The sequence below is a fragment of the Pseudopodoces humilis genome, chromosome 19 (genome assembly GCF_049639895.1).
Source record: "Pseudopodoces humilis isolate 2021_Gansu_Grassland_sample_001 chromosome 19, ASM4963989v1, whole genome shotgun sequence".
Classification (NCBI taxonomy): Eukaryota; Metazoa; Chordata; class Aves; order Passeriformes; family Paridae; genus Pseudopodoces; species Pseudopodoces humilis.
In genome coordinates, this window is record NC_142218.1 from 14,805,197 (window position 1) to 14,831,933 (window position 26,737).

At 40.1% G+C, this 26,737-nt stretch overlaps 1 protein-coding gene across 3 annotated transcripts in view; it reads left to right on the forward strand.

Moving 5' to 3' along the window:
* PREX1 (phosphatidylinositol-3,4,5-trisphosphate dependent Rac exchange factor 1) overlaps positions 1-26,737 on the forward strand; it is a 138,222-nt gene that overhangs the window by 100,318 nt on the left and 11,167 nt on the right. For 2 of the 3 annotated variants that reach the window (XM_088064409.1, XM_088064410.1), the window contains 18 exons: positions 644-719; positions 2,980-3,052; positions 4,317-4,459; positions 7,225-7,317; positions 9,419-9,567; positions 10,480-10,565; positions 12,101-12,237; positions 12,682-12,853; positions 14,103-14,290; positions 15,035-15,196; positions 15,763-15,973; positions 17,143-17,404; positions 20,247-20,453; positions 22,625-22,713; positions 23,081-23,163; positions 23,794-23,884; positions 25,511-25,639; positions 26,327-26,368. In XM_088064409.1, coding sequence (XP_087920535.1) covers positions 644-719; positions 2,980-3,052; positions 4,317-4,459; positions 7,225-7,317; positions 9,419-9,567; positions 10,480-10,565; positions 12,101-12,237; positions 12,682-12,853; positions 14,103-14,290; positions 15,035-15,196; positions 15,763-15,973; positions 17,143-17,404; positions 20,247-20,453; positions 22,625-22,713; positions 23,081-23,163; positions 23,794-23,884; positions 25,511-25,639; positions 26,327-26,368 — 2,393 coding nt within the window. The remainder of the gene's footprint in view (positions 1-643; positions 720-2,979; positions 3,053-4,316; positions 4,460-7,224; positions 7,318-9,418; positions 9,568-10,479; positions 10,566-12,100; positions 12,238-12,681; positions 12,854-14,102; positions 14,291-15,034; positions 15,197-15,762; positions 15,974-17,142; positions 17,405-20,246; positions 20,454-22,624; positions 22,714-23,080; positions 23,164-23,793; positions 23,885-25,510; positions 25,640-26,326; positions 26,369-26,737) is intronic. The other variant, XM_014254045.2, reaches the window with a different exon arrangement.

Below are 26,737 nucleotides of genomic sequence, written 5' to 3' on the forward strand. Positions count from 1 at the left end.
TAAAAGGATACTGTGTATTCTATTTGTGTCTGGCTACTATGTGATATTTTTCTAAAGGAAGTAAAATCTGAACTAGTGTGGAAAATCTCCCTTGACAAAATAGACTAAAAGCTGCCTAATTCCACGAGCCTCACAAAAAGGAGGCACAGAGTGTAGAGTCTACACAATGTGCAGAGTCCCTGTCTATGAGTACATTAATAGGTAAACACTAGAGAAGAATTATTGGAGCTTATAGATGGGACTGGTTCTGAGCCAAAAGATGTAAGCTGGACATGAATGGATTTTGGATGGTTTCCAGCCAGAAGAGTGTGATTTTTAGTGGAACTGCTGGTGGCAGTATTCTAACCTGAGTTACAGCAGCAGCATAGGACACCTGTGAAATGAATCTTCTGATTGCCTCTGGTGGGAATGTGAGCTCCTTGAAGACGGCTCAAAAGAACATCTAGAGAAATTTTAAATAACACTGCTTTGTGTTGATCTGAAGTATTTTCCTAATTCAAGTTGCTAGAAAAGTTTAAAACTTTCCAGAGAGAAAAGATGGCTTCTTATTAGTAGTAGGTCACAGTAGTATATGTAGATTTAGAGTGTAAAAGAAATATATGTATTTCTGTCCTGAATTCCCTGAATTCTCTTTCTTAATTAGAGATCGTGACCACCACCTAAAGACATACAAATCAGTAATCCCTGCAAGTAAACTAGTGGACTGGCTTATTGCACAGGTAAGAAAAGTTTAAGATTCTCTCTTTGCTGAGAAGCACTTCATAATCTTAAAACTTTCCTTTTTCAATGTATCAGTGGAAAATTGAAGAGTGGTTTAGTTGCTGTTCTTACCTGTGTGCATCTGCTTTCTTTCCTCCTCCAAGGGAGCTGTAAACAGTTTTGGTCTGAGACCATCTTAATTGCTGGGTTTACACATCCCAAAGCAACCAGCCACCATGATTAGGGCTTTAGACATGACATCATTACCAAAACCAGACAGCAGTAATAATAATCATAATTGTAATGGTGGTAGTAGTAGTAAGAGTAATAGTAATGTGCTCTGGACATGCTTCTTCTGAAGCATGTGGTACTGACTGTAAACTGTTTCTGTAATTCTGATGACTCAAAATGGAGAGATGGTATGGAATAAACCTAAGTTATCACGTCAAAACTAATGTATCTAGTTTCACATCTAGTTTCTGTATGAAAAGGTTGACACATTTTGTCAAGATTGATGGTTGTAAATGGCTCTGTTTTCTGAAAATTTTTGTTACTGCCTTTATTGTATTTGGACAAACACCTACATACCATTTAGAAGTACTAAGTGAGCTGAAAGAATTAAAGCTATATTTTCTAATCACAGAATGGTGTTTTGCTAGGGGAATGTTTTGAGGCCAAGGTAACATCATCAGGAGTACCCAAGTCTGGTTTAGACCCTTCCTATGCAAAGATTTTGTTGCCTTGAGCAAACATATACTGCTAAAGGTTTAAGATGGTAACATTAGAAGGCTTTTCTCCTCCAGTTTATTTATAGTTGAAAGAATAAATTGGATTTTTAAATCCCAGTCTCTATAAAGTAAACTACCCATTTATCCCATAAAATAACACAATGTGAGCATTGAGCATTGTCTCATGACAGGATGTTGAAAATGAGAGAAGACTTGAGAAGATTTGAAATCAGTTTATAGTAAAGGTTAAACTTCCAGTTTTTTAAAGCTATTTTCCTGGCTTTCCTTGTGTGATTACATAGTCACACAATTCTTTCAGAACTGCCTTGATCCCTTTTCTACCAAGACAACAGTATTTAGTTCTGAATTTGTAAATGTTGTGCATTTTCTGCTCTTAGCCTCTTTAATAAAAGCTAGTAGTGCTGTGGATTGGCCAGAGCTAATCCTGTTTTATCCTGTATTTAAATAATGTTGATACACCGTAGTGATGGGCTTTGCCAGCGTTTGCTTGGCAAATAACTACTGCTTACCTTAGCAGGATTTGAAGTTGGACTGATTTTCTGCTGACAAGATCAGAGGGTGCTTAGTTGCTTAAAACAAAGTCAGTACACTTCCCTATAGCTACTGTGAGAGCTTTTGGGTATCTAGTTCTTCAGATGGAGGGGAGAAAAGGTGTAATACTTGTGTAGGATACAACTTCTCGCTAAATAGGACTGAAAGTAACAGACTGAAATTGCTTCTGTTGCTAAAGCAGCAGGTGCCCTTCCTGCTGGAATGAGCTGAGCAGTCGCCGTCACTGAGACAGCAGACACCAGATTCTCCTTTGCTCATCTCACATCAAGGGACCAGTGTTAACAATCTCTGTAAGACCAGTAGTGCTTTCTGATTTTTACCAGCACTATTTAAAGCTTACTTGTTTGCCTAAAAAGTACAGCCGTGCTTGTAAAGTCTTCACTTGTGGCTGCAAATTAGCAAATACATCGAGAAAACTAGGCATTTCTTGTATTTAACTGAGTTGTAGATGTAAAGGTTAAGGCTGCCATTTCAGGGAAGTCTGTAAATTTGCAAGTCACCTTTGGTACCTGTTTTGAATGACTGCACTTCAGATAGAGAGAAACTGAAACCTTTGTAATGTGCTGTGTAAGCAAACTGCCACTGTAGTTTTAACCTGTCTGACCCTTGGAGTTCACATACTTAGCTTTTTCTCCCTTGAGCTGAGTATGGATGGGATCTCTCAGTGTCAAAGGAGTTCTGTTGTCTGTGAGTAATGAGTCCTGAAGTCCAGCACTCTGATTTCAGGTAAAAAATCTTTGCACTGAGATAGTATGGTATCTTTCCCCAGTGCTGGTCCTTGCTCCCCTGGTTCCTGTAGGAGGGGGAGATGCTGTCTGGAGGAGCAAACAGTGGGTAATGAGATATCTGTTTTAATGGCTTGCTGTTCTCTGCACAGATCATCCTGTTCATTTCAGAGCTACAAGTTATGCAGTGGGGAATGGGGAATAATTTAGCTTAGAAAATCATCTGAGGTATAACATTATTTTCCTGTTCCTAGGGAGACTGTCAAACTCGGGAGGAAGCTGTCACACTGGGTGTAGGACTCTGCAATAACGGCTTCATGCATCATGGTAATGCATCAATTTTGCTTCCCCCAGCCAGTGAAATGAGCTCTTACGTCAGTCAGATTAGCTTTTCTAGGCTCTGCCATACATGCTGAGTACATGGTTTGCAGGCATCTCTGCAGGTCCTTCAAACACAGAACACAGTCCTGGGGCTAATACATGGCTGAGCCTGGTGCCTTCCTGAGGGAAGCCCCTTGCTGATAGCTATGGCAAGCACTGAAGGGATCAGGCAAGCTAGAAGGAGCAGGTTTTTCACTGCATCTCTTCCAGAGCCATCTGAGCAATGCAGAAGCCAAATACTGGCCTGAAACACAAAAACATCAGTTGTTAAGTAAAATTGCCTAGTTCTTGCTTCTTGGATAACAAACACAGTCCTCAGTGCTGAGGCATCCAAATCTGAAGTGCCAAATTGCCAAGTTAGACATCATCTTTCCTTAAACAGGGGAAGTAAACAAATCACATCTGTATCAGTATGAAATAGAATATGCAAGTCCTAAGAGCAGACATAGTTTGTCAAATGAAACAGGCAGTTTTAGTCATAGATAACATTTACTCACTGTATTTTGAATAGCATTTCTGAGATCAGATTATTGTAAATAACTAATGGAGAACTTGCATAGTAGTTAATAATAATGTAAGAATAGTTGGGGTAATTTTTAAAGAATTTGGTCTGTTCAGAGCCCGTGCAAATTTCTGGCATTTATTGCATCCTTTGCCAAGGAAGACCTTATCATAAGTAGATATTGATTGTAGGAGTTGCTCATCACTTGCTGCTTTTATTTGAAGCCCCCAGGTGTCATATTTGAAAAACTGGTTAAGAATTTTTTCATGACTTTGGGTATTTTGTAGATCTTTTTTCCTTCTCAATTTTTTTTTTTAAGGTTGAGCCTTAGTCTGTGTGGACACCTTACATGCTTTCAAGTATCGCCTTTACTGCTCTTTGCTCCTTTTATGTTTTACCATTTTCATTTGGATGTAGGAAGAGAGTGTGAGGTTTTGGGTAGCATCTTCTTTCCAAGAGGATCTTTTGCATTTTATATGATTTCACATCATATCATGAGCTACTATGCACTGTGAAGAAAATTATTGTCCTAAAATACAGAATTAGCTTGAAAAAACAGACCTGAGGAACTGACTGATAGAGATGCATCTGATCTGTGTTCTGTAAAGATTGGGGAAATATTTAGGATTTTCTTTAGCTTTCTTCTCTGTTTCTCTCTTTTAATCTCAATGTAAATGCATGTATGTATTTCATATATATCATTTCCAGTATTGGAGAAAAGTGAGTTTAAGGATGAATCCTTATATTTCCGCTTTTATGCTGATGAGGAGATGGAGGGCACCAGTTCCAAGAGCAAACAATTGCGTAATGACTTCAAGCTCGTGGAAAACATCCTGGCAAAGAATCTTCTGGTAAGAAACATGTTAATGTAAACCTTCATATTTTTGCTCAAATAATATTGTTTTATAGTAGAGGAGTATAATGAGGGAGTAGAATTAAAATGGGCAATTGCACGTGTGGCTAGGTTTTTCTTCACTGCATAAATGCTACTAATTCTTGATCTGCTTTGCTGTGTATTTCCAACTTCTATAGCTCTGACTTTTTAGTTAGGCAAAGAAACCTCCTCAATTTTCTGAAATGCTCAGATCTGACATTGTCTGATAAGTCACTGCTTCTGAGGAGATTATTACCCAAGTCAGGCTGTTCAGGTGTGTCCAACAGAGAAGGGTTTTGCTGGAGTGTGTAGGGAAGTATGTGAGAGGAGAATGTGCATCCTGGACCCAGGTTCAGGCAATGGTGGTTGATCTGCTGTGCTGCCTCTTCCAGTGTCAGTATCCCCACTGGACAGGATGAGAGGTCCTGCTGCTGTGTGAGTCAGGTGTAATAGACCATTCTTGGCACACCTTTTCATCTCTGCAGATCCCATTTCCCTTGCCCCTGCCAAAATTTTCTTTGCATGTGTTCTGAGTACATTTGCCCTCTGTTTTTGATTAAACATGCTTGTTTTTAAAATGGTCTCGTTTGTTAATGTGATTGTCTCTCAAGACTAAACAGCTGCTGCCTTACATTCCAAAAAGGGATTGGGCTTCAGGGGCGTAGAAATAGTTCTTGCAGGTGGCAATTTAGTTAATAGCTTTGGACTCCCCAAGGATGAATGGGGTTCAGCTGTGGAATGGCAGGGTGTTCCTATTTCATAATAAAGAATGAATCATTGCCTTCTCCAGGTATTGCAAATGGAATATTTTAGTATAGTCTGCCTTTTCATAAGGGGTGTCTCCAGCACAGGAAGTTTTTAATGTTGATGCACATCGGTTTTCTTTAAAATGTTTTAGTTCTTTGCTTTCAAACAATTCATGTTTGCTGTACCAATGATCAGAGCAAGGTAGGCTATTAAAAATAATAGCGTGTAAAAGACCTTCATGCACAGAAATGATGGCTGCACCCCAAGAGATAGGTAAGGTTGTGTAGCTGCTGGCAGCTGAAGTTGGGCAAATCAAAGCCTCCAGGTTTTTAAATGTCTATTTCACAAATGCTTTCAAAATTCAACAGTAGAATTTGAATAGTCCCTTCAAATGTAAAGTGCAAATTGGAGAGGAGAGGTAGCCTAGACATTTTCCATTGAATCCCAGATATGAAGTGATAAAAGTACATGTTGTGTTGGGCTGAAGCTCATTCCACTTGCAGCATTAAAAATCTAACCAGCAATTTACCTAATTTTCTAAGGTCCTTTGTTGGAGAAGCATTACTAACATTGTTTCTAAAAATACTTTAAAATAGCCAAAAACGGAAAACTTACCTTTCAGTCTTTTTACTTTCTTATGCATCCTCTAATCTGAACATCACCTGAATAAGGACTTTTCCCCAGATATTTTGCCATACCTTACTTTAACTTGACTGTATGGCTCCTGCAGGACAGAATTACTCTAGTTCTTGATTTTTTTTTCCCAAGGTGATTTCCTGTAAAAGGACAACATTTATAATCTGATGGAATTGACTTTAAAGGAAAAAGGACAGTATTTTAAAATAGTGCAAAAATCATCAGAAGCAAGGAAACAATTCTGAGTAATTTGTTTTCCCCCATGACGTGCTAGATTATGAGTAGCTTTATTTTTTTCCTCTTAAATCAGTTCTGGTTTATCTGATGGTTCTTAAATACACAATGTTTACTCAAATGCAAGATGTTTATCAGTTAGACTTTCCATTTGTCCTTTTACCAGTTGTTAGGTGTGATGTAATTTTCTGTAATGGGAAGTGAGTTGTTAAGCTTTTCAATCATTGTTAATAAACCACTAGAAAAGGATGAGTGAAATGTATATTTGTCATGATTGATATGATTTTAAAGAATATGTGCAAGGCAGGTCTGTGTGACCTCAGTGCAAACAAGAGGAAGCAGAAATTCAGGACCAAGAATTTTGAAGGCTTCTGTCTACCACATAAGATACAAACTGAGCACAGGGTTTGGAGCTGGTGTTCTTTCCCTTACACAAAGCCTATGTGCCTGTCTCTAGAGGAAGGACTTATGGATGTCAGGAATTGTTCTCTCATTGGTCAGATAGAATTTTTGCCATCAGCTGCCATTATGCTGTAGAATTATGTATGTGTAGTTAGATTTGTAACAGGTAGGCCTGAGATCTGCAATTTGTCTGAAACTGAGAAGCACTCAGGTGATTCATTATCAGGTAGGTGGGATGTATTCCAAAAAATAAACAAATGACTACACTCAATCTGTAGTACGTCCACCAATGGAAATGACTGAATAATGATGAATTCCATAATCTAAACGTGAAAAATCTATTGAAGGATGAAGGGCTAGGAGTTAAAACCAAATGCAATTTCCAAAAGAAGAGTTGATTAACCATTGGAACAAACTCTCAAGGGTGGGAATGGATTCTTCACTTCTTAAAGACTGCAGATCATACCTGAGTAACTCTGGAAAATCTGCTTTAGTATATATTAAGGACTCAATGCAGAAATAACTAAGATTAAATGTTATGGCTCATGTTGTGTAGGCGATCAGACCAAATGATCTGGTAGTCCCTTTCCATCTTTAGACAGAAGTCCAGATCAGTTGTGGCTTGCAATGAAAAGTCTAATTTCTCATCTCCAGTTTTCACCTTTTCTGTGAATTCCATATTTATGAAGCATAAATATGTGTAAATATTGTGCTCTGTTTAAGATTTTACCAGAAGAAGATGACTATGGATTTGACATAGAAGAAAAGAACAAAGCAATTGTGGTGAAGTCAGTTAGACGAGAGTCTTCTGCCGAGGTAGGACCTTGCATTCACATTTTGGTATCTAAGAATTTTTCAATACTTAGAAAAGTTACAAACCATCCTTTTAAAATCTGTTTCCTTTAAAGGCAGCTAATAGAAGATGGCTGTCTTCTACAATTCCTGATAATAAGCTATTTCTGTAAATTGATAAGTGTTTCGACATTACTGGGGGACTTTGAATATGGTTGGTAAGTGATAGGACGAGAGCAGTATCTGTGTGATGATAGCTTACCTTCAGGTTCCTTAGCAACTTGAAGGATGATGGGAAAGTAACATTTTTGGGATAGCAAACATAGCAAACATGTTTATTTGAGTGAAAGCTGTATTTTTAGATTTGTATTTTCCCCTTAAAAAGCACACAGTCATTTCTTTCCATGTTATTTTTTAGGAGTTCTACAGAATGTATTTGCTTTGTTTCTTTGAAGCACATAGATGGCCCAAATGTCATAGGATCTGAGCATTTCTTAATCACCCATTTAGCCCTACAGAATCCTTATGTGGGTAACACAGTGTGATCTTCCATTTAACAAAATAAGGCACAGATAAACTGATGAAGATAAGAGAGGACTAAATGACTTGTCAAGGGTTACACAGTAAATTGTGGTGACACACAGGACAGAGGTTCTAATTAAAAGTCCTGGACAACTGTTACAGAATTTTTGCATGTCCACGTTTAAATTTGTGGGTTACTCCTTTGGACTACAAGTAACTCCTGGGTAAGTTGCTTAATGGAAATAGCTGAAGTGGACAGACTGGTTTTAGCAAGTTGAGAATATCACACGGGAAGGAATTTTGAACTGAAGTTTAGTGTTAGAATGAAATTATTTCAGTATTCCTGATTCTCATTTGATTTTTGGTCACCAAAGAAATCAATCCTATGCTTTATCTAGTGCTCAAAATCAACATAAGTTGCACAAAAATGTTATTTTTCTAAACCTGTGCTGTGAACCACTGCTTGCCAGATAATCCTCTGCCCTTTTTTTGGGTGGAAGCTTGGGGAATAGCCTGAAAATCTGTTGTGTCTGAGGACAATGGCAGCACACCATTTTCTAAAAAATTTTTTTCTTGATCTTTCAAGATAATTTTGACTATGAGACCATCTTTTGAACTTGCTCTAATAATACTTGTCCAGCAAAGAACTAAATCTGCATCTCCCTGAGACAGAGTGTATGTGAGAGTAGTGCTGTGTGGACCTCTGTTTTTCAAGTCAAGAAACTTGTCAGTAGATTCTAGGCAGAATAGAAAAGGGTTTGCCACATTTAGAAGGAAACCCAACTGCTGAACCTTGAAGTTATATGAATTCTAATCTGGAATATTTAATAATCTTTTTAATGATTACTTGATACCTAACACCTAGTCCAGATGTTGCTGTGTTACATTTTAACTGGTAGAGATCATCAAGGGGTATGTTTGAGGCTATTGTCCAGTGGGCAGAGTAGGCCATCTCAGTCTTGCCATTGGATCTGGCCATTGCCAAATAACTAAAGTTAGGTGCAAAACCTAGGGATTAAAATCAAAATCTTACGGCTTTTTAGGCTGATGAAGAGCTAGTATTTCACTTAAAGCAGAGACAGTTTTTATCACCACTCCAAACCAGGTTACATTTACTGATGTGACTGGGTATAGGTTGGTTTTGCAAGGCTGATCACTGAAAACTGTCCACAGCTCCTGTGCCCAAGGTGTGAGAAGTCTGCATCTCACTGGGTATCACAGCCAGTCTTATGGGCCCTAGTTTTCAGTTGTGTCCCCGCCCTTGTTTTTTTATAGTCTCCTTCTTTAAAAGTCCTTTTAAAATTTGTAGTATAATATAATAATGTAATAAAAGTACTAAGATTTATCCATTGAGAATTAAGATCCATCGGTAGAGTTGCGTATTTCTAAGGATACTGGTGAAATCTCTTTGTTTCTATAAATGCAGAAAACTTTAAGGGGGAGTGACAAATGACCTGGTGAACAAACACTACTTACAGAGTATTCTATGTGAAAGTAATCCTAGGAATGTCCATAAGTAGGGAACAGTTGAACCTTGAAGCCTGAGCTTTCAGAGTTGCTGCCAGTGATCTAAGGTGCTCTGTGGTGTTTGTTCCCTTTGCAGATGGCTGGCCTGCAAGCAGGAAGAAAAATCTATTCCATCAATGAGGATTTAGTATTCCTCCGCCCGTTTGCTGAGGTGGAAACCATCTTATCCCAGTCCTTCTGCTCACGAAGGCCACTTAGGCTTCTGGTAGCCACCAAATCAAAAGAGTAAGTGCCAAGAGGGGCAGAGAGAGAAGATTATTGAGAAATGTCAGTTACTAAGAAGTACTTCTATAGTTGTAGTGAAACCTGTGTAAGCACTTCGCTGTTTAAAGCAGAAGCCACTCAGTAGGAAAACATGACAGAAATGAGAGGTACATGAGTCACAGCTTGTTTTAGTGATGACCCTTGAGCTGCCAGGAGATGCTGGCTTGTGTTCCCATTATACTGCAGACAACTTTTGGTTTCCTTGTGCACAAACAAAACTGAATCACAAGGATTGACATTCCTCCTTAGCTGTGAAGCTTCTCACACTCTATTATGTGCATGGGAAAACTATTTCCACCCATTAAAACTTGAGTTATTTTTGGATGAGTATAAAAATATAACCCTTAGAGTTTTTCAGTCTCGTACCGTTTCTTCTAATGAGAGTTGGCCCTGTTAGTGTCTTGTGTATTATAAGATTCTGTATAGAATGTGCCATAGAACTCAATGTCTCAGTGAACATTTGTTGCTGAATTCTAGTCCAGAATGTCTTGTCCAGTCTGTTTTGTTTTTTAAAATTTTTTAGTGGGGAAAAAAATCCTCTGCTGGTATAGGTCAGCACACCTTCACTGAAGTTTGCATAGAAATTGAAGTGAATATAAATGCTTCAGAAAGTTACTGTCAAGTGTTGTTCACTTAAAGATGCAATAAATTACGAAGTGCCAAATTTAATTAGCAAATAGAATCTCCCATCTGTCTTGGACATTGAAGATGGAGTATATTTTTGCAAGTCTGTTTATTTGTTATTTATTTGTTAAAACTGCTGATGCTTTCTTTCATCCAAACCCAGTTGTGAATACCAAGGAAAGATGCTGCCCAGAACTCTGTCAGCCTAATTTAAAATCATGTTTTCTCTTCTCCTTGATTTATCTGCAGGATTATTAAAATCCCAGATTGTCCTGAAGCACTTTGCTTTCAGATCCGGGGAGCAGCACCACCATATGTTCACGCAGTAGGAAGAGGTAAGTACAAACTGTGGTACAGTTAAGTTGGTAGTACAGCTGAATAGACAGACATGTCTGTATAAAGTGTGTGTATGTATATATATTAACAAAGACAGCTCCAGGTTTCATTGTCCAGCTTGTTCTATGCAAGTTCTTACAAATTTAGTGACCACAATGACAAGAACCTGTGATAGATGAGAATCACACTGACATAATCATAGAACAATGTGTGATGCCTCAAACTGCTTATCATCTAAATGGAATCTAAGACAAGCAGTGTTATTCTTATGAACTGAGTGTTTGGTCTCTAATCCCATCAACAGAATACAAGGAATAATTTAATTCCACAGTGGAAGAAACTTGAATGCTGAAATGCACAGTACCATGGACTCTTTAGAAGACATTATCACTTTAGCTTTTGCAAGCTAGAAATGGACTTGCTTAGTGACCTTACCCTTGTTTCTTCTGAGACTACTAGGGTAAAACTTAACAGCCACAGGGAAAAAAAAACCCATAAAACTGAGATGGTTGAGAAAAAGTTGAGGGGTAATGCTGTCTGTTGCTCGCTCAGTATTTTTGCCTGTTGTCATCCACAGTTTGGGTCACTGGGTTCTGAAGGTGCTGTAGGATCAGCAGCTTAGTAGACAGGTCAACACAATCCATACATCACAAAGTATGACATAAGACTTGGAGACTACTTCTCCCTTTACACTGGCATATACTGCTACAAATTACCAGCATAAGACAGAGGCAGACTGCTCTCCTTGAACTTTTTAAAGGGAGAACACACAATTTGACAGAGATATTTACTACATCTGTACCTGACATATTAACTGAGCTACAAGTAAAGCACAGCTTTAACCTTTATGTTAAGCAGGTGCAGAAAATATGACGTTTTAGACATACACCACTTCCTTCAGAACAAATGTGTGTCTCAGCTGAGTGCAGTTAGCTTAGGCAGCACCCACACGTGGCATGCCTAAGGACATGCATTTATTGCACTGTTTCATAGCAGCACCTAGAACCACTTTTTCACAGTTTGGATTACAAGCTGGAAGTTGCAACTAGGAAGATTGTCCTTTATTGGGATTTTTCCTGGAAAAGACAAATTACATTTGACATCATAGTCTTTGTCTGTGACAAATTGTGTGACATGCAAGTGTCCCGTCTTCCAGGTGCAAGAGGCTGGAACAAATATAACAGTTTGTACTTAAGCAAGACTGCAGCTAATGTAACCATAAGGCTAACAGAGAACCATATAAAAATCCCAAACAATTTCCCACAGAAATGTCAATTTCTAGCATGAATGCATTTAGATCTAGGAGATTGCTGTTTTTCCCATCAATGCTGAAAACACAAAGGATAGACACACGATGTTATCCTTACACAACAAAGCTCTCTGAATAGTAGCAAAGGCTTAGTTAGCAAAGGCATGACAGGACTGACCCAGCTCTTCTTACTTTTTCTAACCAGAAAGCTTTTGCAATCTTTCCAGTATTCTCATCCATGGGCAGATGGCATTTCTGTCTAACTTCTCTCCTACTATTTCTCAGGTTCTGAGGCTGCAGCCGTAGGTCTTCATCCAGGGCAGTGTATTCTGAAAGTTAATGGGAATAATGCAACACATGGAAATTACAAGGAAGTTCTGGAGCACTTCACAGCCTATAGGACCAGGCAGCAGGAAGCACTGGTATGAACACACAACCTCAAAGGAAGTACATTAATTCCTGCCCTTCTTCTGCGCTCCCCTTTTCCCTGTGCTTTTATGCTCACTAAATATTCAGAAAAAGAACATCTACATGTTTGCTTTGACTCATTTCCTTCTATGCCAGGGTCCTGCTATCACTGAGGGGACCTGATTCCATTTGCCCATAGTTGCAAAACATCTACAAATAATATGAAAGCCATTTCATGCATACAATACTGAAAATTATTAATTATTACAAACCATAGAAGTTTACGCAGCTATTGATCTAAATTTTATGTTCTCTGAAGTTCAGAGAAAAGCTGGGGAATGTTGGTATTTCATCCTACTTAGAAGATACAGAATTGATGGCTAGATTCATCTCTGTAGTCCAAATATTTGGAGATTTGGCATTTTGAGGTCCTAGCTGAAGCCTATATCTCTTGAAAGGGGTTGTACCAGTGGGTGTACAGAACACATGAAGATGCTGAAGAGGACAGAGTTCGGCAAGCAGCATCCCCTGTGTGTCTGAGTGGCAGTCACCCGGGCTCCAGCAAAGACAACTCTGCACTAGAAGGATATGCAGAATTGGAGTCCCTTCAAAGCAGCCAGCAGGAATCAGGTAAAGATTCTCGTGGGGAAAGAAAACCTAGGGACAATTCAGGGGCTTTCAGAGGGAAAACCACAGTAGAAATAAAGAGTATAGTTATTATTGTAGAATATCTCTTATCTTAGCAAAGCTTTTTGATTGAATGAGGTCTGCCAGAGGAAGTATTTCTTTGCTGCAGTTTATTCAGGGGAAGAAAAAACTGAGATAGGAACCATAGAAACCATGCACCTGTGACTCTCTGCTCTTTACAAGACAGCCAGTTACAGGAATGAGGAGACTAGGCATTTTTAGAATCCTTTAGTAGCCCCTGCAAACCACACATTTAGGGGCAGTAGCTGATAGAGAGGGAAGGTCTGCAAATTGCTTCTCCTAGAATAATCTGGACTTTCTGTTACTTTTGATTAAACATTAGAATGTTAAATTACTTCAATCTGGAGCAAGTTTTCAAGGCATGTTACCACTGTGTCAGGAAAAGGTGTGGATGTATTTCCTCCAACTTTTGAAAGCATAGCTCAATATGCAGTTCCACTTTCATGTTGAGGGCTTATTAGGAAAAGTAGATGTTAAGGGAGACTGCTAAAGCAAAATTTAATCCAAAGGATTGAGTCCAGACTCTCTGAATGTCATTGGCAGCTTCTTCAGGAACAGATGCACCTCTGTGCAGATCCTATGTAAGGTCTGGAGATGCTGGTAATCTCACAGTCACACAATGTGGTTCCGCAGTGCAACAGCTAGAGCAGTGTAGAAGTGGTAGAAATGTGTGAGCAACTACCTGGCAAATCTCAGTCTGACTGGAACTTGAATCTGGTCTGTAGTGACAACAGAATCGCTTTGTGTAAAAAATGTTACCTCCTTACCACATCCCTGCCCTCGCATCTCAGTCTTCTGGAGGGTTATTCCAGACAACAGGACCTAGAGATTAACATCCCTTCCTTTATAAGCTTCTGCTAGGATCTGAGAACAGAACTAGAAGTAGTGTCCTGAGCATGGATATGTGCACACATACATGGAAGAGTATCAGAATGGGGACTGGAGTATGTGTATTATCTAAAACTCTGTCACTGTCTCCATTAAGGGCCAACAGCAAATGTCTTCCTGAGAATATTCTCTCAGTCTCCAGCAGCATACAGTTCAAGATACTCCTTGAGCCAAAGATTGTGTCTCTGCATTAAATACTTCTTCTCAGCAGATTTCTCTTGCCTGGGCAGGCCTGTATTCACATGTGCTGCCAGACACCTCTAATGACTTACTTTGATTCCAGCCCAGACACCACAGACTGTTCTTTCTCCACTGGTAATCGGTGAAGAAACTCCTCTCATCAGCCTGACTGTGGATAACACCCACCTGGAGCATGGGGTGGTGTATGAATATGTTAGCAGTGCAGGAATCAAATCCTTTGTCCTGGAGAAAATTGTGGAACCAAAAGGTTGCTTCAATCTCACTGCAAAGGTACCGAAAACATACATAGTCAGATTTGTTCCTAAACAGGATGAGAAACTAATAATATAGCTTATTATTGGCTGCTGTGGGCTTGGCTCTTCAGTTGAGGTTGACATTGGTCCTCTCAGCCTGCTTAGAGTTTTGTTCATTAGAATGCACTGAGTTACAATAGCTTGTTTGGTATGAGCAAATCAGCAAGTGCTTCGAGGACTTCAGCTGTTGAGGCAGATGGAGGGGAGCCCTCCATCTTTCTGTGATCTGCCTGGTAACATACACTCTGCTGATCTTTAAGATCTATCTATTCAGGCAGGAATTTGCTTTACCTTGCAAGAAAATCAAGCAGCTTTTTCCTACCTAAGAGGCTGGATGGGTTGCTACAGGAATTGAGTAGAACTGCTGCTATTGGAAAGGAGCAGAGAGTGCTGAGTGGCTTGGTCATCTCTGAAAAAATGAGCTAATAGTGAATGTTTGTCACATCCCAGTAATGTTACTGTTACATCCCATGACAGCATGCTAGAGCAGGTAGCTTGGACAGTGGATATTTTGATCCATTTTCGTGATTCTAAACAGTTTTAAGGAATGGTATATGAGTCTGAGGATTAGACACACTAGTAGCTCTCGGGCAGTAATAAAGACAGCTTGTTCTGGAGACAGAACATTCAACCATGGGGCTTTGCCACTCACTGAATGGAAGAAAACTATTTTTCCTCCCTGTCAAGACTCATATCATTGACATCCTGTCTTTTTGTTCAGATTTTAGAGGCCTTTGCTACAGAGGACAGTCATTTTGTAAGGAATTGTGAAAGACTTATATCCCTAAGCAGTGCCGTGGCCACCATGCCCCAGTATGAATTTCGACAAATCTGTGACACTAAGCTGGAGAGCATTAGCAAGAGGCTCACGAGCTATCAAGAGGTACAGCACTACTAGTTATTGGTGAAGTCTTGAGACAATACTTCATTGTATTAAGGGGGTCTTAGTATTCGTTAATGAATCCAAACTGTTTCCAGGGTGGGTGTCTTGGAGGCATGTGAACAGCTCTGCAAGTTACTGAAATTGCAGGTTTTGAGTGAAAAATACCTTGTCTGTAAATCACTCCTTTCTGCTTGTCGGAGATGTGGATTAAGACATATTGTTGCAGGTTCATTTCCACTGTATTAATGAATAAATATGAGAATAGATTGATGTGTGTCTTATTTAACATGAATGTAACTACAGCGTATCATGGTGTAAACAAACAAAGTTAGTGTGCTTTTTTTGTGCAGTTACCTGAGCTGCCTGAAAAGAGATGCTGGGAGGTACATCTAATTAGCTAATTGCTTTCCTTTGTTGTTTTATGAGCTTTTTTTGAATGTGTTATTCCAGCTGCAGCAGAAATCTGAATTCCTGGATTTCTGGAATAGGAGGCAGGAAGAGAAAAGAATTGTCTGTATTGCATCAAATTTGTGTGCAGTAACACACACCTACTTTATTTCTCCCAGTTTGCAGATGAATTGAAAACAAAGGTGAGCCCAGCCTTCAAACAAGCTGTTATGGAACCACATTCTCTCAACAGCATGGATTTCTGCCCCACCAACTGCCATATTAACCTCATGGAGGTATCATACCCCAAAAGCTCTACCTCAGCAGGGAGATCGTTCAGTATTCGCATTGGACGGAAACCTTCTATTATTGGTCTTGATCCAGAGCAAGGTGATAATTAACTTTCAACTTTCATACTGATTTCATGTGTATAAAAAGTTGTGGTTTTCCATTGCTCAGCAAGGTCAAATATAAGTTCCAAGGAAACATAGTCTTGACAGTACCCTTTCTTCCTCCTTAAAATTTTATAGTTAAATGTAAGCCTTCTTGTGTTGTGAAAAAGAAATGGCTTTAAGCATAGAGGGGCTTCAGGTGCTGTGTTTTTGCTAGCTAAACTGTTTGGGCATGATCTCATGGTAGTTTTGTGGCTGGGGTGCTACCCTTAGTAGAGGTGACTTGCTGACTAAAGTGACTGATGACAGTGCTAGTGCTTCATTCAGGGGGAAAGCTGAAGTCAATCACATTGTAGTGCTGCTTTCTACTCTCATTACTAAATAAATTCCATGCACTGGAGTTGAAAGTCTCTACTCTGTCAGGGCATCTATTTTCTGATAAATCGCTGCAATGCAGCATTTCTACCATCTGGTTATTTGAGTTCCAACATTCCTTTACCATAATCTCACTGAACATGCTTCTGATTCATTGCCTTGTGAAGGTCAGAGTGCAGGAATTCTTGGAAGAGAAGTATAGACTAACCAACCTTCTGAACGATGGCATTGACTATTCAAATTGAGGTCTATAAAGGAGCCCTGCTTGCTTGGGCAGTAGTATTTTTAATGTGAGCTAAGGTAGTTAGCAAAGTACTGCACCAAAACTGTCAGCAATTCTAAATGAAAAAGAATTAATTTATCTTCTGTAAGGACAGAATCCTATTCCTTTATATGTATGTGTGTGTGTGTAAGTGTAAATGTCTGTAGAGCTGGAATAATAGCATGGACTGACTTCTGATAACCCAGATTCATTAACTTTTCAACAAATGCTTTTAGAGAGCTTCTATGTTGTCTGTATGAGTATACATGTAGACATAGGTCTTTACTTTCATAGTTTAGCCAGTTTCTGAACTGCAGTAAATTCAAAATATCTAGTTGCATGCCAGGAAAAAAAGCCCAACTTCTTTGGGTTTTTTTCAGAATGATTTTTTCATGGAATGTAATTACATAAAACTGTTTTGTGAAATGTTAGTTTTTCTTGTTAAAACTTCACTTATCCTAAACAATCATCACTGGGATGGAATGGGGAAAGTCATGAGAGCCATACTAACTGGATCCTTTAATGTTTAGTAGGTACCTTAAATCCAGTCTCATATACTCAGCATTGCATCACCACTATGGCTGCACCATCCTGGAGATGTCCAGCCCCAGAAGATGGAGATCCTGGTGGTAGCCTTGGCCAGCAGAATGGAGGAACAATTCGGGAAGAAAGGGGACTCAGTTTTCTGCTGAAACAGGAAGATTGGGAGATGCAGGACTCCTACTTGCACCTTTTTAACAAACTTGACATTGCAGTGAAGGAAATGAAGCAGTATGTCATTCAGATAAATAAGTGAGTACAAAATCCTGTATGCACTGGAGGAAGAAACTCTTATAATTTGAGGCAAAAACCACCAAAAACACATTGTGGTGTCAGCTCCAGCTGTCATCCTCTTTACTTGCCTCATCAGACCTGCCCTTGGATGATGGCTCCTTGGTGGTTGTGTCAAATCTACTCCTGGGCAGATCCACCAGTATTTGTATTATTGTCCTTTGTTTCTAAAAGTCTACCTGAATTTGACAGCCACTGTTTTTCTTACTGTATATTCCAAAATAAGAATCTATTTCTTGCCAAGAGCCCTTGAGATTTTGTCTATCATAAGGCAGACTAAGCAAAACTTGTAATTGTAGGCCAGTTTCTCTATGGAATCTGTGGTTTCTTGTCCTCTTTTTGTTTTTCTTTCTTTATCATGACAGGTCTCCTAGTTACAGTAGCAAAAGATGGAGCAGTGTGTCTGTGGTTCGTGCTAACAGTCAAGGTTTTGGTAGCAGGGGCTGCGGGGATGAGCTGTGTGGGAGGAGGCTGTACGATGCCCTAAGCTGATGACAGCCACTTCCAGGAAACAGAATAGCCCATCGTGCACTGTCATGGTTTGACCCTAGCTGGCAGCTCCACACAGCCACTCGCTCAGTCCCTGACAGGTGCATCAGGAATGGAGTCAGAAGAATAAAAGTGAGAAAACTTGTGGGTTGAAATAAAGACAGTTATACAGGTGTTGCAAAAGCTGCACACAAACAAAGCAAAACCAGGGATTCATTCAGTGCTTCCCATGGGCAGGGAGGTGTTCAGCCACCTTCAGGAGAGTAGGGCCCCATCCTGCAGAATGGTGACTTGGGAAGACGGAACACCATCACTCCAAATATCCCTGCTTTCCTCCTTTTCTGCCCACTTTATATACTGAGTGTGGTGTCACACGATCTGGAATATGCCTTGGATCAGTTGGGGTCACCTGTCCTGGCTGCATCTTCTCACAGTCTCCCACATCAGCCCCCTCCCCAGTGTGGCTGTACAAGGGGCAGAAAAGGCCTTGGTTCTCTGTAACCTCAGCAATAAAAAGAACATTGTTGGAGTCTGAGACACAGAGTGTGTATGTGTGCTTGTTTCTGATACTCTGAGATCCAGAAAAACACTGAATTTCATACAATATGAAATTTATGAGTATGTTTTCATGGTGATACATGAAAACAACTGTTAAAGTTAGATAGAAAAAGCTAAAAGTGTGTGTAGGTTAGAGAGTTTCTTAAGTCACTGGGTGAAAAAGAGTTTAAAATAGTTTAGAAAGCAGAAGGCAAGATGGAGGATTTAGAATGTTGTTTCTTTTCCTTCTTTCTTCTTCATGTTCTTCTTCTAGAGGTTTTTGGGTAATAGTAGGTGATTGGATAGAAAATGCCGCAGTGCAGCACACGGGTGATGGGTCATTGGGTCATTAAGAAAAATAATACATGTGTCTATTGTTAATTGGATAAGGATGAGTATAAAGATAAAAGAACTGTGTAGTTCAGGGCCATTTTGTGCTTTCAAAGCCGAAGTAAGCCACAAAGTGAGCCACAAGGCCATTTTGTACCATCAGAAAGAAATGAGTCAGATTGCAGTGAATTGAACTCATGCAGAAAGTCTGAAGAGACATGCCAAGTTTTGTGATAACATCCTAATAAACACAAGAAACAAGATCCTAACAGGCTTTGGAGTTTTTGTCCTGACCTGGAGGACTGTGATAAACAAGATTCCCTGTGAGGGAATATTCCCAAGGAGCTCAGCTCAGAGGAGACTGAGAAATCCAGGAGTGAAGAGAAAAATGTACAAAAAGAAGGGCAGCAGAATTGAGAAAGAGAAAAAATAAATGAAAAATAATTTTTTAAAAATTTACAAACATCTCTGTATTATCAGCCTTGTGTTCAGCACAAATCCACAACAGTCCCCTACCAGCCAATGGAAAAAGAATTAACTGTATCTCTGCAAAAAGCAGCCTATGACCAAAACTTCACCTGAGTGGAAAGCACATGGAGCCTTGGGTCCCACATGCATACAGAAGGGTGGTAGCTGCTGGGTAGAGCCAGCGAGCTGAGGAGGAGAAATCCAGTGCCTTGGAGGAAGAAAGTGAGGACTTTCAGGCCACCATGGTTACAGTGATTAAGCTGTGCCTTACAGAAGTAGGGTACCTGTGGTAACAGGACCTTTTGGGAACTGGGATTCATGGGAATCTCCTGAGGTTTAACAAGACCAAGTGCAAGGTGCTGCACCTAGTTAGGGCAGCACAGGCTGGGGAATAAAGGGACTGAAAGCAAATGTGCCAAGGATTTGGGAGTGCTGGTGGATGAGAGGCTGGACATAAGCTATCAGTGTGCACAGACAGCATCATGCAGTCCCGGGCCATCTGTATCCTGGCCTCCTCCCTGCAGTGTGGGCAGCAGGTGAAGCCAGGGGGGAATCTGCCCCTCTGCCCAGTGCAGGTCACAGACCCTACCTGCAGAGCTGCCTCCAGCTCTGGGGTACCCAGCCCAGGAAGGATGTGGGAGAGAATCCGGAGGAGGCCATGGAGATGATCAGAGGGACAGAGCAGCTCTGCTGTGAGAAAAGGCTCAGAGAACTGGGATTGTTAAGCTGGAGAAGAGGCTTTGGGGTGACCTACTTGTGGACTTCCAGTACCTGATGGGAGCTTGCAAGAAAGATGGAGAGAGACTCTTTACAAGGGCCTGGAGTGACAGGACAAGGGGGGGATGGCCTCAAACTGAGAGCATGTTCAGATCAGATCTATGTAAAGTGCTCACACAGCTCTGATTTCACATAGCTGCATTTAGCCTTAGTCATGACAGTTTATTTGTGGGACTGAGAGCTCTATGTTGTGCTTCTGCAGACTTTTGTCCACCATAACAGAACCTACAGAAGCTGGTGCCTGTGAGGCACCATCTACTGAGGAGACATCCTCGCCTTCCCTGGGAACAGAAGACAGTGATCCTGACAAAGTTGAGCATGGTGGAGTCAAGAAGGTCTGTTTCAAAGTTTCTGACGAGGACCAGGAAGACTCTGGACATGACACAATGAGTTTCAGAGACTCCTATAGGTGAGTCTGAAGATTGTGCCACTTTTACCTTACTAATACAATGTTTCAAAGTTCTGATCCCAGTATGGATTTAACAAACTGGTTGTTTTCCAGTCAGTTATCTAGTATTCACTTAGTAGAGTATTCACTTCACATAAGTATTCATTACATTTATTACCCTAGAGACATACACAGCAAAAATGCTTCCCCCAGAATAATGCTAAAATACTAAGGCTTCTAGAAAACTGAATAAAATTAAATAAATAGGTCTAGTGTGACTTTCTGTATGCTGTTGCCAGAAACTATAGAAGTCCAGCAGAATTCTCAGACTGCTTGGTCTTAAAATAGCTGGTATTAACATTCAGTTCTCCAGACAATTTTCCTGAAAGTCTTAAGATACTGAGAAACAGAAATGGACATTGAGATTTTTATTTTTAATGGGCCTTTGAAACCACAAATGGAAATGTTTATTCAGGCTTCAAAATCTTTTTGGGACATGACTGCTGATTCTCCAGGAATACTTGCTACCAAAGGGAATCTCACTCCCAATTCTCTCTGGGGGGAAACATTTGGAAACTCAGCTTCAGAATAAGTGGGATAACAAGTTGTGGCCATGCCTGATCACTGCAGTTTAACATCCTTAATTGGCCATTTTTGCATTTCTAGCAAGACTGGAGAGCTGGGAGGATTCCAGGGACCTGACTGAATTATCTGTCTCTGTAACATCCCTGCTGCAGTCCTGATGCTGTACTTGCTGTTGTTGGGCACTCAAACCAGTAACAGTAGGTGCCACCCGTGCAAGACTGCAGAATGGCAGAAGAGGAACAGTTTGTGTTGGGAGGGGTCTCTTGAGCATGCACAGTCCAGTCCCTTGCTCAGGACAGGGCCAGTAAGATTGGTTGCTTGGGGTCTTTTCTGTTTGAATATTGATTGCCTCAAAGGACAACAAATACAAAGCCAATAAAGAAATAGAACAAGCACTTGCAGTGCTGAGATCTAGGGCATCTCTGTTGTGTGAGATTTCAGTCTGGTATGTGCTTTGGAGCTTTCTGAGTAAAATGTGCTGTATTTCTTTCATGTTAATAGGATATTCCTGTAGTTCAAATTTCTGTAATTGAGGCTAATTTATTCTGGGTAACAAAGTGATAGCACAGTCTCTCTGGATTTGTCACTTGTTCCAGAATTCTACACGTAAGTTTGAGAAACATTATTCTGCCCTCTCTTTATTAGTCAGAGGCAGAGAACTAAGCATATATTACAGATTAGTTACTCAAGGGGGAATGTGTTTTTAAGGGCTTTGATTTAAAAGAGCATTGATTAGCTACAAACCCAAGCAAATTGCAGATAAGAAAATATCTTGTTTGCAATAGCCATGCTTCTTTTTCTAGGATCATTTGGAGGTTAGTTCATAAGAGTTTGTACTGCAGAGTAGTTGCCATAAATACTAATCTTCCTGAGCAAAAAAACAGATTTGATACTAGATTTGAAAAAGAACAGCAAGAATCCCTGTTAGGGTACTTTCAGTTGCTCTTATTTCTTTCTCTCATCCCAGTTAAAAACTACATCAGAGGCAGAGACAGTGAGAGAGAATTTTTGAAGCTTGTACCCAAAACACTGTCATTGTCACTTCACTGGAAGGAGACAGCCCAAGATCCGTAGTATTTTTGATTACTTTCAGTAAGAATAGTTAAAGTGAATTTAAAGAGAGGAGATTTAGTCTAGAATTTTCCAGGTGTGCATGAGCCAAGATTGGTGTGGAGATCACTGTCACAACTCCTCTGCTTCATTATAGGATCTGCAGTGCCTAATTCTCAAGTGGGTTAGATTCCCTAAGTTTTCTCTCCCACCTCCAGTATCTGTGCTACTGCAGCCTCCCTATATGCTGGATTTGGATGCTGCAATACTCTGAGAACTGGTAGCAAAGTTTAGTGGAGATGTCTGTTCTCATTATTTCCAGAAGCAGGGTGATGTATTACACATTCAGCATTAACTGCAAATAGAAGAAGGCATGCTGTGGCAGTCCTGCTCCAGAGTCCTTGCTTAATGACTGTTCTGCATGTCATTAGTTACAGTCATTTAATTTTCACAGAACTAAGTTTGTGGGGACAGTGCTAATAAAGGCAGAATAGCAGTGTGGGTGCCTGGATGTGGAGACAGCTTTTGTTCAGTCCCCTCTGTGCTCTCCTTTGCAGTGAGTGTAACAGTAACCGGGACTCCGTGTTGTCCTACACCAGCGTGCGGAGCAACAGCTCTTACCTGGGCAGTGATGAGATGGGGTCAGGTGAGTGTGTGCACAGGTCACAGGCATCCTTCTCGTGCCCGCTCCTTCAGCAGCGCTGAGAAGTCTGCTGATTATAAGCACTTGCATATTTAATTTGCACCGGTCTCTTCAAAACTAATCACAAGAACATAAAGATACAGCTTCGCCTTTTTCTAATAAACCACAGTAAATCTGGAGCATGGGAGAGGTATTAGGCAGGGATAAGTTTCTTTAATTGTTGGATTCTTGCATTATATGAAAATAATGAGTATTTTGATTTAAGAATTGGAGATAATGCACCAATCATTATTTACTTCGCACCAGGATGGTGTGCCCATGCCTCATCACAGATCATGTCTGTAAGTTAAAAGCTTTTAATTTCTCCTAGGAGATGAGCTTCCCAATGATATGAGGATACCTTTAGACAAGCAAGACAAACTTCATGGCTGTCTGGAACACCTTTTTAACCAGGTATGGAAGGTGTTACTTTTACACAGAATTTCTTTCTCTTTATCAATGTCAATCAAGAAATTTGAAGTACTAAATTGTGTTATGAAATAATATTTTGAGGAAGGCATACTTTTGAGATTTTGGGTTACAGTGTAAGTAAGTACATTATAGGACAGTTTGATGAATCACTTTTGTCTATGTTATTAAAGTTGCCTTGTGATATAAGCAAGGCTGACTTGCCTTACCTAAGGCTTTGAGACTAAGGGAAAAAAAGCTTTCATGAAGAAAACTACAAACTTCTAATACTTTGTTTGATATAAATGGATTATATTTGCAGATTTCAGCTGATTTCAACTTGTTCTCACAAATTTAGCATGCAGATGTGTTTATAATGTGTAACCCCAGAGTTGTTTGCTATTCTCTTACCTCATCAGCATGTTGTGCAAAATGCTGTTATTAAATGTTAAGAGGCTTTTGAGGCCAGTTCATTGCTACAAAGTCTGACTGCTGTGTGTCAGTTGTTCCAAAATTGTTGTATAAGTTGTTCCTTACACAAATAGTGCAAGTGCTTCAGCAGTTTCCCACAAGAGTTCAGTTCAGATTTTCTTCTGCAAGTCTTACTGACACTGATCGATAACAATACAATTGTAGGTTGATGCAATCAATGCACTTCTAAAAGGACCAGGAATAAGTAAGGCCTTTGAGGAAACCAAGCACTTTCCCATGGACCACAGTTTGCAAGGTAAAGAAATAGATTGACTGGATTTAATAATGTGATTTCAAAGACTTAAGAGCTTAACATGAAAGCATATGTGCTATGGCCACACATGCAGTCTACCCAGTCGTGCATTAGGCAGGTACTGTGTCTGACCACAGAAATTTTGTATCTCTAAGATGTCATTTTCATTGGAATTCCTTTTGCAACCCAAAGAAGCCTCTCTTGTTATATGCTGCTCAATTCTCAAAGCTCTATCACAAGTTTCCAAATCCCCGCTTTGATGTTAACATATTTGAAAAGGTACAAAGTAGGGATGGTCAGATTCAAGGTGAAGGAGTGCTCTGATAAGCTGATGAGGGGCTGACCACAGGAGATCCAAGGCACCAAAAGTTCTGCCTCAGTTTGCTTAATGACTTACTCTGTTTTTCTTCAGATGGATGATTGCCAGAGTAAACTCATCCTTGCGTAACATTTATTTTGAAAACTGATTCCCGTGGAGAGCAAACAAATGATACCATGTTTTCTTTTTCCTCAGGGAGCATGATGACTCTTTAGTCTTAATGTTTTTGGGGCTCAGGATGTGGTTTCTTTTCTGCCTGAAATACACAGGATTTTATTTTCTAAATATTTGCCGTATTTCCTTTCCCACTTGAAAACGGAAATGTTCCCTACTACTCTTGCTGTACCTCAAGTGCTGCAGGAGGTGAAAGCTCCAACCTCTCATAGGCTCTGGTTTTTAGTTATGTTGGCAAACTCTAGAACTAGAGATCTTTTCCTGCTTTTCTTTTTCTTGACTTCAGAAATAACTCCTTGAAGTTCTGTTATATGTACATCTCTATGAACACATTCACATTTGTGTAGAATGTTAGCCTTTCCATGCACCCTTGGAATGAAGTGAAGAAATAATAGACATTTATTTTATTTTGCTTAAACAGAATCTCATTTATTAAAAGTAGATTAATTACCCTGAGAGAGTCCTTTAGTTAACTGATCACACTGAGGAGCAGACAAGCCCTGCTTACACTCAGCTGGAATCCTGGACCACAGTGTCTGTCTAATAGCTACCACAGACACCTTTTTGTGATGGATGGACATTGGCATGCTCTCCTGGTCCTGTGCATAATTTTTTTTTTTTTTGTTTCTCTGTCTGCTTATGCACTTCATCACCAACAATGGGGTGTTTGGCTTACCTACATAGCTAAGTCATGGAGAGTAAATTTTTTACTCTATAATGAAATAGGTAGCTTTCATCAGGTGAAAGAAAGCAGGATATTTCAGAAGTTCTCATCAGTATTACAGGATGTGACAGTTGCAGCCATAAGTTGATCTTATTCTCTGGATCTACCCAATACAGCTGCCTGCTGGTCATTAAAGGCAGAGGAAGGAGGGGTTCTATGTCTAGAAGCTCCCTGCACTGTGCATGTCAACCAGGCCCACAATCCTAAAAGCAATGCAGGGAGGCTGCTGATAGTGGAACTATGGGAATAGTCTTTTGCCCTCTCTATTAGTTCTATTTGGGGACCTTTTGAATTCCTAATTACTGCTATTGGTACTGCATCTCTGCTTTCATCTGTATTCACATTATAGCTCCTAAGCTACTCTTAGTTATGTGCCATTTCCTAAATGGCTAACACACTCCATGTTTTCTAGAATTTAAGCAGAAGGAAGAAACTACAGTTAGGTGCCGGAATAATATTCAAGCCAGCATTCAGGAAGATCCATGGAACCTTCCACTGCGCATCAAGAACCTTGTTGACATCATACAGAAACATGTGGAAGGTCTGTAACTAAGGAAACGTACTAGCTTCAAGGAGAAGAGATCTTGATCAAACCTAGCAGTTGATTTCATAATTTTAACTCATTTTTTAATAAGGCTGTCCTGGGCTCTAGAGAAGACCAGGTAGAACAGGTTACGGTTTGCAGAGTCCTGGTGCTTTATGGTAAAATTGCACCTGTGCAGCAGCTCCAAAGAACCTTTTCCCCCTACTTTATTTCATCAGCCCATTCAGATTGATGTCAGACTCATCTGTCTCCCTGTGCTTTTTAAACCATTTTAGAAAATTAAGAGATGCTTGGTATGTTCCAAATTGAAGTCAGTGCTAATCAGATATTACAACACCCTAAACTGTTGTAGTCTGGTTGAACTGAAACAGGAGATGAGACTGACGTTTAAAGATCAGTGTGAAGCACTGCATAGAAATCACCTCCTTAGGGATTCATCTGCAAATGCAATTTGTGTCCAGTAATTGGTAGTTAACAGAGCATGTAGCCAGTAAAATTCTTTGCTTTACACTTAGGTTTCTTCAGCCGTGAACATGTCTGTGCAAGTGAGGGTTACCAGAGTAAATAGATATGGCCATGCAGGTGCCAGGGATTTTTGGGGAATGAGGAAACCGTTAACCAGCTGCAATCACATCTACCTTGGTATTATGTTGACTACAGCATTTCTTTTCTTCGCTGTTTTAGATGGGAAGAATCAACTGCTTTTGGCCTTGTTAAAATGCACAGGTAAGGGGGTTTAATTTTTTACAAAACAGCAACATACCCAAGAAGTCCCTAAGACAGGGTTTTTCTGTCTTCATTTTTTCCTTTGTACAACCCTCCTTCCCAGATGGAAGAGAGCCCTCTCTTCTCTTTACTCCTTCCTGCTGTGGTGAGAACATGCAGTAAAAACGAGATCTGTTGCACAACTTTTTTGAGCCCATGTACTCTGTCATCATTCCAAACAGAGCAGGCATACTGAAATTACAGCCAAGAACAGACAACGACCTTAAATGTGCAAGGAGAACCCAAATACGCTTGGCTGTTACCACACACCAAACATTGTGCTTTCAGAGCAAAGGACAGGTCTTTACAAGGAGCCTGGGCACAGTCTTT